This window comes from Archocentrus centrarchus, chromosome 22 (assembly GCF_007364275.1).
Source record: "Archocentrus centrarchus isolate MPI-CPG fArcCen1 chromosome 22, fArcCen1, whole genome shotgun sequence".
NCBI classification, from domain to species: domain Eukaryota; kingdom Metazoa; phylum Chordata; class Actinopteri; order Cichliformes; family Cichlidae; genus Archocentrus; species Archocentrus centrarchus.
In genome coordinates this window covers 26,083,906-26,098,015 of record NC_044367.1, presented here as the reverse complement: position 1 = coordinate 26,098,015, position 14,110 = coordinate 26,083,906, and the positions used below count along the sequence as shown (strand labels likewise).

Below are 14,110 nucleotides of genomic sequence, written 5' to 3'. Positions count from 1 at the left end.
CAGTACTTTAAAGGAAGGGAAAAAAATCAGGCATTTAATTTGCTGGTTTTCAGCTTGCTGAATTTGGTTCTGTGTCACATCTGAAGCTCATCTGCAGCAGTCAGTTTGGGAGATTAAAAGAGCATTTCTTTCTTCATCATTTGACTTTCTATAGCAAAACTGACTGAAAAATATTGGATTGCTTAAAAAAAAAAAAAAAAAAAAAAAAGAAGTAACAGCTGAAGCATATTGCGCAGGATTGTTTCACAGTGACCAATCATGGCCATATGTATTTATGCAACTCTAACCCATGAAAATATTCACATCATTTCCCAATTAAGGCTTTAAAGTGGAGTAAACTTCCACGTCATTGAGCATATAAATATACTTTACCTCTTCCTTTGTCTTATTTGAGGGAAAAAAAGGTGGTTTAACTTCAGTTATTAGAGTCTGAGCTTTGTGTAGTGACCCATTTACAGCTACACTGTAGAAGGAAGAGAAGACCACACTATTATGTTCTGGTTTAGCTGTGCACTGAGTTTACAGGAAGGTAAACAGAGAGAGGGAGATTTGACTGCCAAATAAGGTAGGAGAAGGTTGTGTTGATGTAAACCTGAGCACTCAGAACCTGCTTTCAAATGTTTTTTTTTCTTTTCTACATCTTGATAAGTAATCTAATAGACAGAGAAACCAAACAGGCAATGTGCAATTTCTCTTCCCCGTCATGCCTGTCCCTACACTGATTGCTATTAGGCACTGCATGTGACCGGTCATGCCTTTCCCTCAAATACCTTGCAGAATAACAACGCTGACATCTGCATGAACCCTGATCAGCTGAGGTCCAGTCACCAGGCTCTCAGTTTCTTAGCCTAAAAGCCAGTGTGGCAGAAACTCCCTGTGCTATTTGTACTAAATTATCTAGTGATGAGAATAACGAGATAACAAACAGCACTGGGGCTCAATTATTTTACTTAAGAACTACAAACTGGAGATAACAGGGATTACTTTCCTCTCAATATATACTAATCAATATTAATCTGACTCAAATAATAAGGGGGGGGGGGGGGGGGGGGGGTGTCTCTGTATTACTAGTGCCAGTGTGTGAAGCAGCACCTAATCAGTCAGAGGAGACCCATTAATTGGACCAGCTCAGAAGATGCACCCAAGGGTGGAAATTTCATTAGCCTATTTGCAAAGAGCTGTTTTGCAGGCATGCACTCGGTCTCAGTGGACAGCTTGAAGTGAACAGGTGCACTGCTTCAGTGTCTCCCTCATCACTAACTCATCACACTTTCAGTCTGGATTGCAGAAGGAAGCCAACCACTTCATGTGACAGACTTTCCAGACTTTTGCTGCCACACATGCCGCAAAGTCAGAGAAAAGTGCAAAACGTGCGGCCAACACACATGATGAACTGAGCCAAAGAAGGAGATTTATAGTTAAACCTAAAACAGAAAGGAACAGCCATCAGCCTGCAAACTTACTGCTACTTAGTGCTTTTAACATGGTGTCAAATCGCGTGGTTATTCCAGCCCCTGTTCGAGCCTCTGATCGAAGTCCGACTTGGAGAGGAAGCGGAGATTAATCTTAAATTCGGCATACTTATATCAGACTGTACAGGACAAGAAATGCTGCAGCATGCCTCCTCCAAAGCCGAGGGGAGAGCAGCACGGACCCATTCACAAAGTTTAGACTTTAATTAAGAATAATAATAATCAGCTTGGTGCAAATATTATAACTGCGGATTAAAGAGCTGCTCGCACTCAGTGAGAAAAATTTGCCTTCGCACTTCGACGACTCACACAACCGGATAAATCAGCTCAAACTTTTAAACGGGACTTTTTAAAATGGAGTTCGGCGTTTACTTCGTACAGGAGCCGAAAAAACATCAGAGCTCGATGACAGCATCCTGTCAGACTCCCTGTCAGCAGCGGGACTCGGTCAGCTGCCTTCCTGTCATACCCTCATACCACAGGACTTTGTAATAATAACAGGAATGACAGCATCCTTCGGTTTTCCCGGTTCCGCACGGTTGATGCCACCCCAGCTTCACAAACCCATCCGCCTCATCCCATCCCGGGCCTCACCTCCTCTTCGTCGGTGTGGCAGCGGTTCTTGGGCGGCCGCTCATAGCAGCGGTGGTGGAGGCTCTTCGCCAGCCCGTTTCTGTCCAGCTTCAGCCCGTTCTTCACGCGCTGACACGCGTCCCCGTCGGCTGCTTTGGTCTCGGGGCTTTCGGTCATTGCTGGGCAGGAACAGTGGAGCCGTGCCAGTAACTTGCATGTAGGAACACGGAGCCTGCCCGCGGTGCAAAGCGGTGACAGTATCCGAGCAGGGAACGCTACACGCGCGCGCGCACACACTGCAAACTCCCTGACACGCTCACATCCACGTACCACAAACACACGCACAACCCACTCTCTGTGTAACCTGCAAATCCCGAACACCGGAAAACAACGCCCCGTAAACCAACGTAAACCAAAGCTTGGCTACAGGGGGCGGGGCCACGATGTGTAAAGATGGGCGTGGCTTAATCTATGTAAATTTGATTACATTTTTGTAATTTATATAGGATTTACGACAGATATATAATATAAATTACCAAAACTCCACAAAAAAAAAAAAATCATGACGTTAAAGAGGATTTAAGGGAATTATATATGTTACAAAAAAAACTATTTCAAAATTAACTCCACAAAATACACGAGGGTACAAGTAGCTACACACGCGTCTGAACTACTTCCAAAATGGGGGGGAAAAAAAAATAGAAGTTTTATTAAAACCCTAACAGAAGTAAACAAGCTAATGCTGTCATTTTATTCAGTAGACAGAAAGAGAGCAGGGAGACTGCACCCTTTATTTTTGCTGTAGACAGAACATTTGGGTTTGACATAAAAAAAAACATCAATATGAGACAAAATATCAACACCTCAGCTTTCATTTCCAGGTATTTACATCTGGATCTGATCCACAGTTCAGAAAACAGCACATTTTGTCTGAACTCATTTTTCTGTATTAGAACAAATAAACTTAAAATAAATACTTAATATTTAGTTGCATATACTTTGCTTGCAACAACTGCTTCGAGCCTGTGACCCACGTCACTCCGTTCTGTCTCCTCTTTAGCAGGAAACAGGTATCTTCCTGCCCCAGTTGAACTGCTTTGTAGTTTTGGGTCATTATCTTGCTGCATGATGAAAGATCTTCCAATCAGTTTGGCTGCATTTTTCTTGAAACTGACAGACAAAATGTTTCTGTAACCTTGGGGTGGCTGTAGCTCAGGTGGTACAGCAGGTCACCCACTAATCGGAAGGCTGGCAGTTTAATTCCTGGCTGCTCCGGGCTGCATGCCAAAGTATCCTTGGGCAAGATACTGAGCCCCAAGTTGCTCTCCGACGCAAGTGTTGGAGTATGAATGTGTGTGTGAATGTTAGACATTAAGCGCTTAGCTTAGTTACATATGGAAGTGCTTGTGTGAATGCAAATGTGTTGTATAAGCGCTTTGAGTGCTCAGTCAGAGTAGAAAAGCACTATGTATAAGAACTAGTCCATTTACCTTTCTGAGGTCATCGTACTGCTGACATCATGTGTGACATCATCAATAAAGGTTAATGAGCTCCTCCCAGAAGAAGCCATGCAAGCCCAAGCCATGACATCACCTGCAATGTGTCTCACAGATGAGCTCGTATGTTTGGGATCAGGAGCAGATCCTTTCTCCAATCACCTTGGTAACGGTTCATCTTTGTCTCATCAGTCTGTGAAACTTTGTCTCAGAGTTTCTGAGACTCGTCTCTGAACTTCTTGGCAGATTCCAGCCTGGCCTTCCTGTTCGTCTTGTTAATCAGTGGTTTACATGTTCTGGTGAAGCCTCTGTGTTTTTGTTCATGAAATCTTCTGTGAACGGTATATTGTGATACCTTCACTCCTGCCCTCTGGAGGTTGTTGCTGATGTCACAAACAGCTGTTTTAGGGTCTTCCTTTACAGCACTTACAATGTTTCTGTCATCAGCTGCTGTTGTTTTCCTCGGTCTGCCTGTTCCACATCTGTTACTTCGTACACCGGTGAACACTTTCTTCTTCAGGACATTCCAAACGGTTGTACTGGCTATGGCTAATGTTTGTGAAATGGCTCTGATTGATTTTCCATCTTCTTCATTTTCCAACTGCTCAAAAAAAAAATGGGTGGATTCAGACAAAAGGTGCTATCTTCTGTGTATCTGATCCATAAATAAAAGCTGAGATTTTGATTTTTGTCTCATACTCATCTTTTAATGTCAAACCCAAATGTTTTCAGCCTACAGCAAAAATAACAGGGTTGGCCTCATTGTTCCAATGCTTTTGCAGGGGTGTGAATGAGGATGACATGCACCAAATCGCATACTCTGCCAGATGAGCTACCCCTTAATAGCTCCAAAATGTCAGCTACAAACGCAATTCATAAATTAGAAGTTAACAGTATATGTCCTACCTGCACTCTAAGTCAAATACATGAATTAATTATTATGGCAGCACAAGCGGACATTAATTTATTATGAAAAGATGTCACATACTTTAAAAGATAAAACAATATTTTTAATATTTGAAGGAGGGGAAAAAGAGAAAGAAGCACATTTATCATTTGAAACCATTCCCCCCTTCCTTCACATATCACAGTACCTGTAGGCCTACCTGTCACACACAAATGACAAAGGGGAAAATCTGAAAACACTTCCAGAACACCTGGGTTCATGTTTAACAGCGTAGCTTCAGGCATGTATTCTGTTTGTCAGCACAGGAGGAAACACAATTTAAAGCAAAATCTCCATCGAGTGAGCTGCTTAATATTCCTCTGCAGCCCCCTGACATATTAAACACGGCTGCATATTCTAGAGCGACCCTTAATGAACTTGATAAATGATATGCAAAGATCTGTTTGTGTGTTGTATCAGGTATCTGACTAATTAAGGAGCAGTAGCTTGTGCCGTGTGTGTGCAAATGTAAACATAAACGTGCTTGGAAGTCTAATAAAACCACCAGCTTAATATTAAAGAAGACGTACTGCAGGTTTCTGGACTCCCCTCTTCTCTCTGCCTGGTTAAAGGCGTTTAGAATAACAGCCTTAAGCTTAAACATGAAACCACCTTTCTGAATACGACCGTCGTCCTTTACCTTTGACACTGCGGTCATTTCTGCGGAAAATACAGTTCAGCTACGCCCTCTTGTGGCGCAAAGTTAGAATGGCAGCAAACGACAACAGGTATATAAACGGAAAGACTGAAGACGTGACCTCCATATCAAGGGACAGTAAAAAAAACTATCAATCGAAATGTTGGTAGACAGACTTCTAATTATTTCTAAGGTTTTGGTCTCTTTTCATTAATGATTTTGCTGGGAAAAGGATGAGGTCATGGTTTAATGCGTGCCTAATTGCACACTGACTGAATACCCAGACAATATAATAATCATAATTTGATATATTTAATTTATTTTGAAATCTGCCTGCTCTTGATGAGTTTGTTGCTGTGTCATTATGTGCGTTTGCACTGTGCATTGCCGCTGACTGATGACTACAAGGGAACGACATATGGCTTTAATTAAACGGCCATTATTGTCACTAATGACCTAATGTTTTCTGTCTCAGTTGTTTGTCTCTCCAATAATTTCATTTGGACAAACACGGTGCCAAGGCCCTGACACCGGTATCCCATTTAGTCTGTCACGCTGCCGTCCATTACTGCAGGCATAACTCAGCAACAGAAACAGCTGTTGGAGAAAAAGTGCATTATGGTGAATATCTGGCCTAATCTGTCATTTCAACCATGTTTTTGTTCTCCCTGCCTTAGAGGACACGATGAGGGATCCTGTCACACTCTTTTATTACTTCCTTGTCATGAGTGAAGTTCTTGCAGCAAGCAACAAACCCCGCAGGAGCGTTTCCTTCCCAGGTAAGACGTCTCATTAACATGCATTGATGACATTTTGAAGGACAGCATAACAGCACTGTGACCTAAATGAAGAGCAAACTGTTTCATATACTATGCATTAGATATATAATTGTATATATATTGTGATCCCAAAAAGCATTTGGACTCTTTAGCTAGACTGAAAATGTAGAATATATTCAATTCAATTTTATTTTATTTATATAGCGCCAAATCACAACTAACAGTCGTCTCAAGGTGCTTTATATTGTGGGTAAAGACCCCACAATAATTACAGAGAAAACCCATCAATCAAAACAACCCTCCTATGAGCAGCACTTGGTGACAGTGTGAAGGAAAAACTCCCTTTAACAGGAAGAAACCTCCAGCAGAACCAGGCTCAGGGAGGGGGGGTCATCTGCTGTGAGGGGGGAGAGACAGGACAAAAGACACGCTGTGGAGGAGAGCCAGAGATTAATTTTAAGTTATATTTAGTTTTTCATGTTTTAGCTATAGTTTCCTAAACCTTTGGTACTTTAGCACTAGAGGAGCTCGCCCAGAGGGATGGAAAACAATTTCAATAGAAGATATGAACACATTTTTTTTTTAATGTAACTGGAAAAGGCAAATAATATGATTCACATCATTTCATACTCTAACCATTTATAATCTCTGGTACCCTATATGGATAGGGCCGCTGGCATCTTGGTAAAGAGCACTCCTGTCCCATTTTGAATATTTCTTTTGTTCTGTTGACTGTTATTCATTTCCTGCTTTGCTCTGGTAGTCACTTATATCCCGAGTTTCACTTCCTCTCCTTGCTTACTGTCATCGATTGTCTTTACCTGTGTCTCATTACCCTCCTGTGTCCTATTCCCTGATTACCCGTTTGTGTTTAAACAATGCTGTCTTCCCCTCAGTCCTTAATGTCTCATTTAAACCCAGGATAGAATTAAGCAAAGTTTATAGGTAAATAAAAAATACTTTTTGTTCTGAAACAATTTTCCCCATACATTGTGATGTATGGATTTTTTTTCTTAAATGAAGTGTACAAAATCACCACTCAAGAACAAATTAAAACTTTTTTTTAGGTAGTGTTCAGAATGGAATAAAAATATCCCTTCATTCGCTAATTTTCTGGATTTTTCTTAAATAAACAAGCTGTACAAAATTCTCACTCCACAGTGTTATAAAACACTTAAGGCAAATCCCCCCCCCCAAGTAAAATGTTATGTGTCACATGATGGTATAACCCAAAACACTGTGGGGAGGGGAGGAGCAAAGTGTGCCTGCTCTGTGCTGTGACAGCACTTAAACATACAGTCAGCTCGCATCTTTGATGAAACTGCAGCACTGCATACAGGAGAGAAACTGAAGCTGAAGTATCGATCTCATTACACTGGTATTGATCGATAACAATACCAACGTTGGTATCGATATTTGGATCGATCCGCCCACCACTACTGGTGACGTCACGTTCTGTACAGGTACAGGACGGTGCAGGACGTGCTCTAAAAATTTTAAACACTTCATTCTTAAATCCAGCTTCACAGATGAGTTGTAGAGCAGGGCTCCATGATCTAAATTAGCATTTATACATGTAGGTTTTCATGTTTGTTGAGGTGAGTTTCTGGAACAATACACGGAGCAGCTTGATTTTTTTAAAGAAAATATGAGTTGTGCTGAATGTCATATTTTGTGAATTGAACACCAGTTTTAAGATTTTATGAAAACATCTTATGAAACTAATGAAAGTTTGCACATAGTTTACCTCTCTACATATATTTGGGGTCACTTTCGACAAAGCCTAGATTATGTTACAATACACGAGTATGAGCCAATGCAGTATGTGTTGAAAACTAAATAAGCTTTGCAGTAGAGCACATCAAGGTGAACAGTATCAAAATGCATGGATTTGAATGGTAACCTCCAGCTGCTTGTCCACTTGTCTGCCCTAGACGTGGATTTGAAACAGTTCAGAGAGCCTGGTTTTGACAGCTTGAGCTCTTTGATGGTAAGAGACGACATCGGTCAGCTTGTCCTTGGAACCAGAGGGAAAGTGCTCGCCCTCAGCTTGGACGACATCACCAAACAGACCAGCGAGGTAAGAGCTTTGTTTGTCTGAGTGGACTGCTGTGCTCTGACTATCTCAGAATGGCACACCCCATTTAAATGTGAAGAAATTATTCTGCATGTTTCGACGTGCTCAACTAAGAAGTTTTTCAACTGCAGTATAAACATTAAGGATTATTGGTGATTTCTAATTATTTTATCTTCCAGGATGAATGGGCTGCCAGCTCTGCAGATAAAGACCTCTGTCAGATGAAGGGCAAGAGTGTTGAGGTATAGTAGTAAGTGAACAGTGAATATCATCAGCTGTGAGTGCAAGTTTTTACTCCTGAACACAATTTACAGTTTGGTGCTTAAATTCGGGCAGCAGGGCGGTGTGGTGGTTAGCACTGTTGCATCTCAGCAAGAAGATCTGGGTGACCCTGAACAGCATAAGAGGATGGATGTAATTGAATTCTTCATTTGTGTATGTTCTTCCAACAGGAATGCGATAACTTTATCAGGATCCTGCACACAATGGAGGATGGTAAAATGCTCGTATGTGGGACAAACGCTTTCAACCCTATGTGTGACTGTTTGGTAAGTAACATCACTTTCCAAGTTTGCAAGTGATTGAAAGAGTTAAAATATGTAAAGTAAACAAATGCATAAGATTCAGAGTTAGATGAAAACTAGGACAGAACGCAGATACAGTATATGTGTGACACTGTTTTATATTGTTCAGAATGTATTTTATTGCTGTACATGTTCAGCAGTTAATATTAAGCTTTAGGTGCTGACTCATCACATCTCTGTTAAATGGCTTTATAGATAAGCTTAGCTCAGCTGTTTGCACCATGACTGTAAACAGTCATTAAGCAGTCATATTGTTTACAGTGAATAAATATTGTAATTTTTTGAAACAAAGTGTTAGTTGGTGATCTTTAGATGTGCTGGGGGCAGTTTTTTTTTTTTTTTTTTTAGAACTGAGGACAGAATGAGGCCTTTTAACCCTGTTAAAGTTCACACTAATCTAACTATTTTAGACAGTGGTATAAATTTTTTTTTTCTCATCTACCTCTTGGCGTGAAATGAATAAGCACCATGACAGTAACAGCGTATTTTATTTTTGGTAAGAAAAAAAAAAAAAAAGTTTGTTTAGCACATGGCTAAAACACAATATAACAAAACCCTAAACGGGCTGCAACCATGTGGATCAGAACACAGCACTGATGGATGATATGATCCCCTAAAACACGAATACCTCTTTTAACAGACTTTAACAAATGGAAGTCTCTCCTTGGATAGAGAGACGCAGGCAGGCAGGGGGAAAGTTCCTTTTGATCCCTACCAACGTTTCGCTACCCTCATAGATGGTGAGTAGCTGCACAGCTGTTTGCAGATTCTTAACTGTTTCTCGTTTGTACCACCGACCCTCCTTTTGAGGAGTGCCAGTCTGACGTAAGATGAAATTCAGAATAACTGAAGCTATTTCCTCTCCACTCTAAAGGTGATACTTTATACTCTGCCGCTTCAACAAACTTTCTGGGCACAGAAATGGTGTTCCAGAGACATGGACTGAACCCTGTCAAGACTGAGATAAAACGCTCCTGGTTAAATGGTAAGCTGATCTGTGTGAACATGTAACCTAATTATCCACATCACCATAAGGCGTCAGACTCCTGAGACAGATCTTCATATCTCAGCTCGTAAACTCTTAACCCTTCGATCTCATATTGTGAATGATTTATCTCAGATCCCACCATGATTTCCTTAAGCCTTGTGCAAGCGAGCAAAAATAGCAGCAAGGGTGAAGATGACAACGTGTTCTTGTTCTTCCATGAAAATGCTGTGGAGGAACTTCACGGCAACATCCTCGTGTCGAGGATTGCTCGGGTGTGCAAGGTATGTGCTAAACTCACTTCATAAGGAAGCTTCAAATATCTGCACCGAGTTCATGTGCAGTAAATGTGATTGTAAGTTGGCTTAAAGATTTTTGTGTGTTTGGTTTTAGAGTGACCTGGGGGGCAAAAGGACCCTGCAGCAGAAGTGGACTTCTTTCCTGAAAGCCAGACTGGACTGTCCATTTGGAGATGTTGGCTCATCGTCTTTGGTCCAGGATGTTTTTCTCCTCCCAGACAAAAATGACTGGAGGGACAGCGTCTTCTACGCCACGTTCATCTCCAACTCGTAAGCTGCACGAACTCATATTACAGCATCAATATTTTCTGCACGTATTTACAGGTATGCATGACAAAGTGCCGCTGCACTAAAAAGTGTTTAGCAAAATGTATTAACAACTTACACATAATGTCAGGCAAGCGTGGGGGCCAGTCAATGGTATCAATTCCTTCATCCTTCAGAAACTGCCTGCATACTCTTGCCACAACGCTGAGCATTATCATGTACCAGGAGGAACTCGGGACCCACTGCTCCAGCATAGGGTCTGACAATGAGTCCAAGGATTTAATCCTGATACCTAATGGCATTCAGGGTGCCGTTCCCTAGCCTGTAGAGGTCCGTGCATCCCTCCATGGATATGCTTTCCCAGACAATCACTGACCAATCACCCAACCGGTCGTGCTGAATAATGTTATAGGAGGACGTTCTCCAGCACGACGTTCTCCACGGTTTCTTCAGAGCCTTTTGCGTCTATCACATGTGATCAGGGTGAACCTGCTCTCACCTGTGAAAATCACAGGGTACCAGTGGTAGACCTGCCACTTCTGGTATTCTATGGGAAATACCAGTCGGGCTCCACAGTGCCAGACAGTGAGCACAGGGCTCACTAGAGGATGTCAGGCCCTCAGGCCACCCTCGTGAAGTCTGTTTCTGATGTTCACACCAGTGGCTGCTGGAGGTCATTTTGCAGCTCTGCAGTGCTCATCCTGTTCGTCCTTGCACAAAGGAGCAGATACTGGTCCTGTTGATGGGTTAAGGACCTTCTACGACCCTGTCCAGCTCTCCTGGTGTAACTATCTCCATTTTCTTGAGACTTTGCTGGGAGACACACTTGTACAAGCGCTGAAGGGTCCAGGCATCGCCTCATTCTACCAGTAGTGACACTGACCCTAACGAAAGGCAAAACTAGTGCAAAACCAGTCAGTAATGATAAAGAGGGAAAAATGTCAGTGGCCAGTCCTGTTCAGTGTAAATCCATTCCTGTTTTGAGGGTTGTCTCATTGTTAATTTCATTAACACCAAAACAGCTGAAGCTGATTAACAACCCCCTCTCCTCCTTATCTATTTAACAGGAGCCATGGTCACTGATACCCCTGTTACCAGCGTTTAACAGCCTTTAACACTGAGCGTATCACCGCTAAAACGTCTGATCAAGCTAACTTTGCATTACCGTAATTATGCAACAGTTTGTTCTATCAGAAAATTTCAATAATTTCAGAAAGCTGAGAAATTGTGCTTCACATCCAAAATGGGTTTATTACAGAAGTCTGTGAATGGCGGGACATTTGAAATGCGTTAATACGGTGTTAAAGAGTTAAGTGACATGATCAATATCCCAGAAGTTTAACTGACTTGGTGCTATACACTGATTAAAAAGTTTTCCTGTAATTGTTTTGCACAGTGACTATAAACTAGGTCAAAGCAAACTAATTTAATCAAAATTTTGCCACTGACCATGTAGGATCAAATCATGAGGCTTGACCAGGCAGAATAAAAGTGAACAAACAATCAGAAGATCAATACATCAATCCTTTTTTTTTTTGACCAAGATATAGACAATAATTTTTAACAGATACCAGAAGCTGGCTGATAGTGATCTCAGAGGTCTAGTGTCTCACTTTGTAGGAAAGGAAACAAGTCAGTTGTTTGCCAGTGGGCTGACATACCTGCACTTCATAGTGGATCATGGAAAAAGTGCTTCTTAGTGATGAATCGAGGTTAGAGAGGGTGCATGTAAGGAGAAGAAGAGGAGACAGAATGACACCACAGTGGAACTACAATCACACCTCCAGAACTTCAAAGAACATTTCTGGCACACTTGAAGGCCAAACATTCCTCACATTAAGAGTCCTCTTTGGAGCATTTTTCCGATTCTGCTGGGATAATGTGGTTTATATTATGGGCCCACATATTGTAGCTCTAATGCATTCTATCATTATAACAAAAGGTGACATATAAATAAAGTTATTCTAAAATCCATTTACTATTTAATGAGATTAATCTTTTTTTTTTTTTTTATTGAAATGCTATTATTGTAAACTGAAATAAAATGTTTTGTATTAAGTTGCACACAACTTAATACAAAACAGAGGTATCTACATAAGCAGTGTCAGGCCTTTGGATGCTTTTATAAATCATATATACTGTAGGAATTTTCCGTATCTGTGGCAGGGAGCCCTCCAGTGCTTGCAGTCAGTCTGCTGTCTGTGCGTACAAGCTGTCAGACATCAGCCAGGTGTTTAGTGGGAGGTTTTTGACTGAGATGGATACTGGGAACTGGGACATATACACAGGAGAGGAGCCGTCCCCTCACCCTGGTTCAGTAAGTATCAAGCCAAGAGTCTATATGTTAACAGATTTTGCTGTTTTTCTTTTAAATTAAAAAAAAAGCATAATCTGATTACACTGCTATCATTGCTTTCTGTCTTGTACTCAGTGCATTGATGATGAAATGCGGGCCAGTGGTGTGATGAGCTCTCTGAACCTCTCAGACACGACTCTGCTGTTCATGAAGAACCACCCTCTGATGGAGGGGGTGGTTACACCGATCACTGGCAAGCCTCTGCTTTTCCAGCCACTGACACAATTTTCCAAAATTGTTGTGGACCAAGTCACGTCACTGGATGGACAACAGCACCAGATTATGCTCATCGGCACAGGTAGACATTCATTTATGCCAGTATTACAAGTCACAGAAGCTACACTGACAGATGAGGCTCCATGATGGATTAATTCCCCTCTCCTGTAGATTCTGGTTGGCTGCAGAAGGCAGTGAAGTTTGAAGGTGAGGACGGGCGCGTCATTGAGGAGCTGCAGCTGTTTCGAGATGCTCAGCCTGTCGATTTCCTGCAGCTCTCCTCCAAAACAGTAAGGTTCACTAAACTTGTCCAGATGCAAATCTAAGCTGGATACAATATCTTCATCTGTCTTACTAATCTCTGAGCAGCTGTAGTTTAAATATCCTTGTAGAGAGATGGTTGTAAACTCAGGTTTTTTTCTGTAGGGCCATCTGTACAGTGGCACCAGTAATGCAGCTGTTCAGATTGATGTCAGGGACTGCCGCTACACATCGTGTGACGACTGCCTTCTTGCCAGAGATCCATACTGTGGCTGGGATCAGAGCAGACACCAGTGTGCATCTGTTTTTGGTGCATCAAACTCATCTATGTAAGTCAAGTTACTTACCCTTTTTAAAAGTGAGAGTGCTAAGCTTTAGTGTGACCGAAGATTTGCTCTTCTTCAAGGATTCAGAGTCTCAGCGATGGAGACATCAGGATGTGCCTACCCTCTGAGTGTAAGTACAGGCTGACAAAAATAGATCGCACATATTAATCATTTACTGTATCACTGTATCAAAATCTACAGTGTTTTACATCAACAGCATGGGGATATAAAATGCTTTGTGTTTGTTTGATCTGTTTCTCAGCAAAAAAGAAACCCGTCATTGTCTACTTCACCGTCGACACAGCTCAGCTCCTCTCGTGTTCCCCTGAGACCAACCTCCCCATCAGCTGGCGCTTTTTTGACAATGTCCTTCATCCTGGTCCACACTACATTATAGTGAGCCAGGGTCTCATCATCAGACCTTCCTATTCTGATGCTGGACTTTACAGCTGTGAGACAGTAGAAGCAGTGAAGGGCAGAGTGCACAGAAAAACCATTGTCCAGTACCTTGTTCAAGTCCAGGACACTCACGCCATAATCAGGAACGTGAAGGTTGCGTTGATCACCGTGGCTGTTGTTGCCGGCTTGCTCATATTTTCCACAGTTAGAGCTGTCGTGATTGGACGGCTAAAGGTGAAAAAAAGGAAAACAATCAAGTGAGGCCTGTTTGTCATTATGAACACAGCAAATTATAGATGTATGGAGGAAGGCCGGCATCACACTGGGAAGGATGCTAGCACAGAAGGAACCATCAGAAGAGAAAATGAATGCAAAAAAAAAAACAAATAAAAAAGGTCCGAATACTTAGACTGCAGTGAAAATACACTTGACTTGAC

At 41.8% G+C, this 14,110-nt stretch overlaps 2 protein-coding genes across 2 annotated transcripts in view; one reads left to right on the top strand and one right to left on the bottom strand.

The window, feature by feature from the left end:
• The window catches only part of LOC115773012 (serine palmitoyltransferase 2-like), a 23,851-nt gene extending 21,433 nt beyond the window's left edge, over positions 1–2,418 (bottom strand). The window contains exon 1 of the mRNA XM_030719504.1: positions 2,067–2,418. Coding sequence (XP_030575364.1) covers positions 2,067–2,222 — 156 coding nt within the window. The 5' untranslated portion in view covers positions 2,223–2,418. The remainder of the gene's footprint in view (positions 1–2,066) is intronic.
• The window catches only part of LOC115773011 (semaphorin-4E-like), a 17,424-nt gene extending 3,314 nt beyond the window's left edge, over positions 1–14,110 (top strand). The window contains exons 2-15 of the mRNA XM_030719503.1: positions 5,802–5,903; positions 7,838–7,983; positions 8,160–8,222; positions 8,433–8,528; positions 9,205–9,304; positions 9,439–9,549; positions 9,685–9,833; positions 9,943–10,118; positions 12,282–12,432; positions 12,547–12,769; positions 12,859–12,977; positions 13,114–13,277; positions 13,355–13,404; positions 13,537–14,110. Of these exons, the coding sequence (XP_030575363.1) occupies positions 5,810–5,903; positions 7,838–7,983; positions 8,160–8,222; positions 8,433–8,528; positions 9,205–9,304; positions 9,439–9,549; positions 9,685–9,833; positions 9,943–10,118; positions 12,282–12,432; positions 12,547–12,769; positions 12,859–12,977; positions 13,114–13,277; positions 13,355–13,404; positions 13,537–13,934 (2,040 nt within the window). The 5' untranslated portion in view covers positions 5,802–5,809 and the 3' untranslated portion in view covers positions 13,935–14,110. The remainder of the gene's footprint in view (positions 1–5,801; positions 5,904–7,837; positions 7,984–8,159; positions 8,223–8,432; positions 8,529–9,204; positions 9,305–9,438; positions 9,550–9,684; positions 9,834–9,942; positions 10,119–12,281; positions 12,433–12,546; positions 12,770–12,858; positions 12,978–13,113; positions 13,278–13,354; positions 13,405–13,536) is intronic.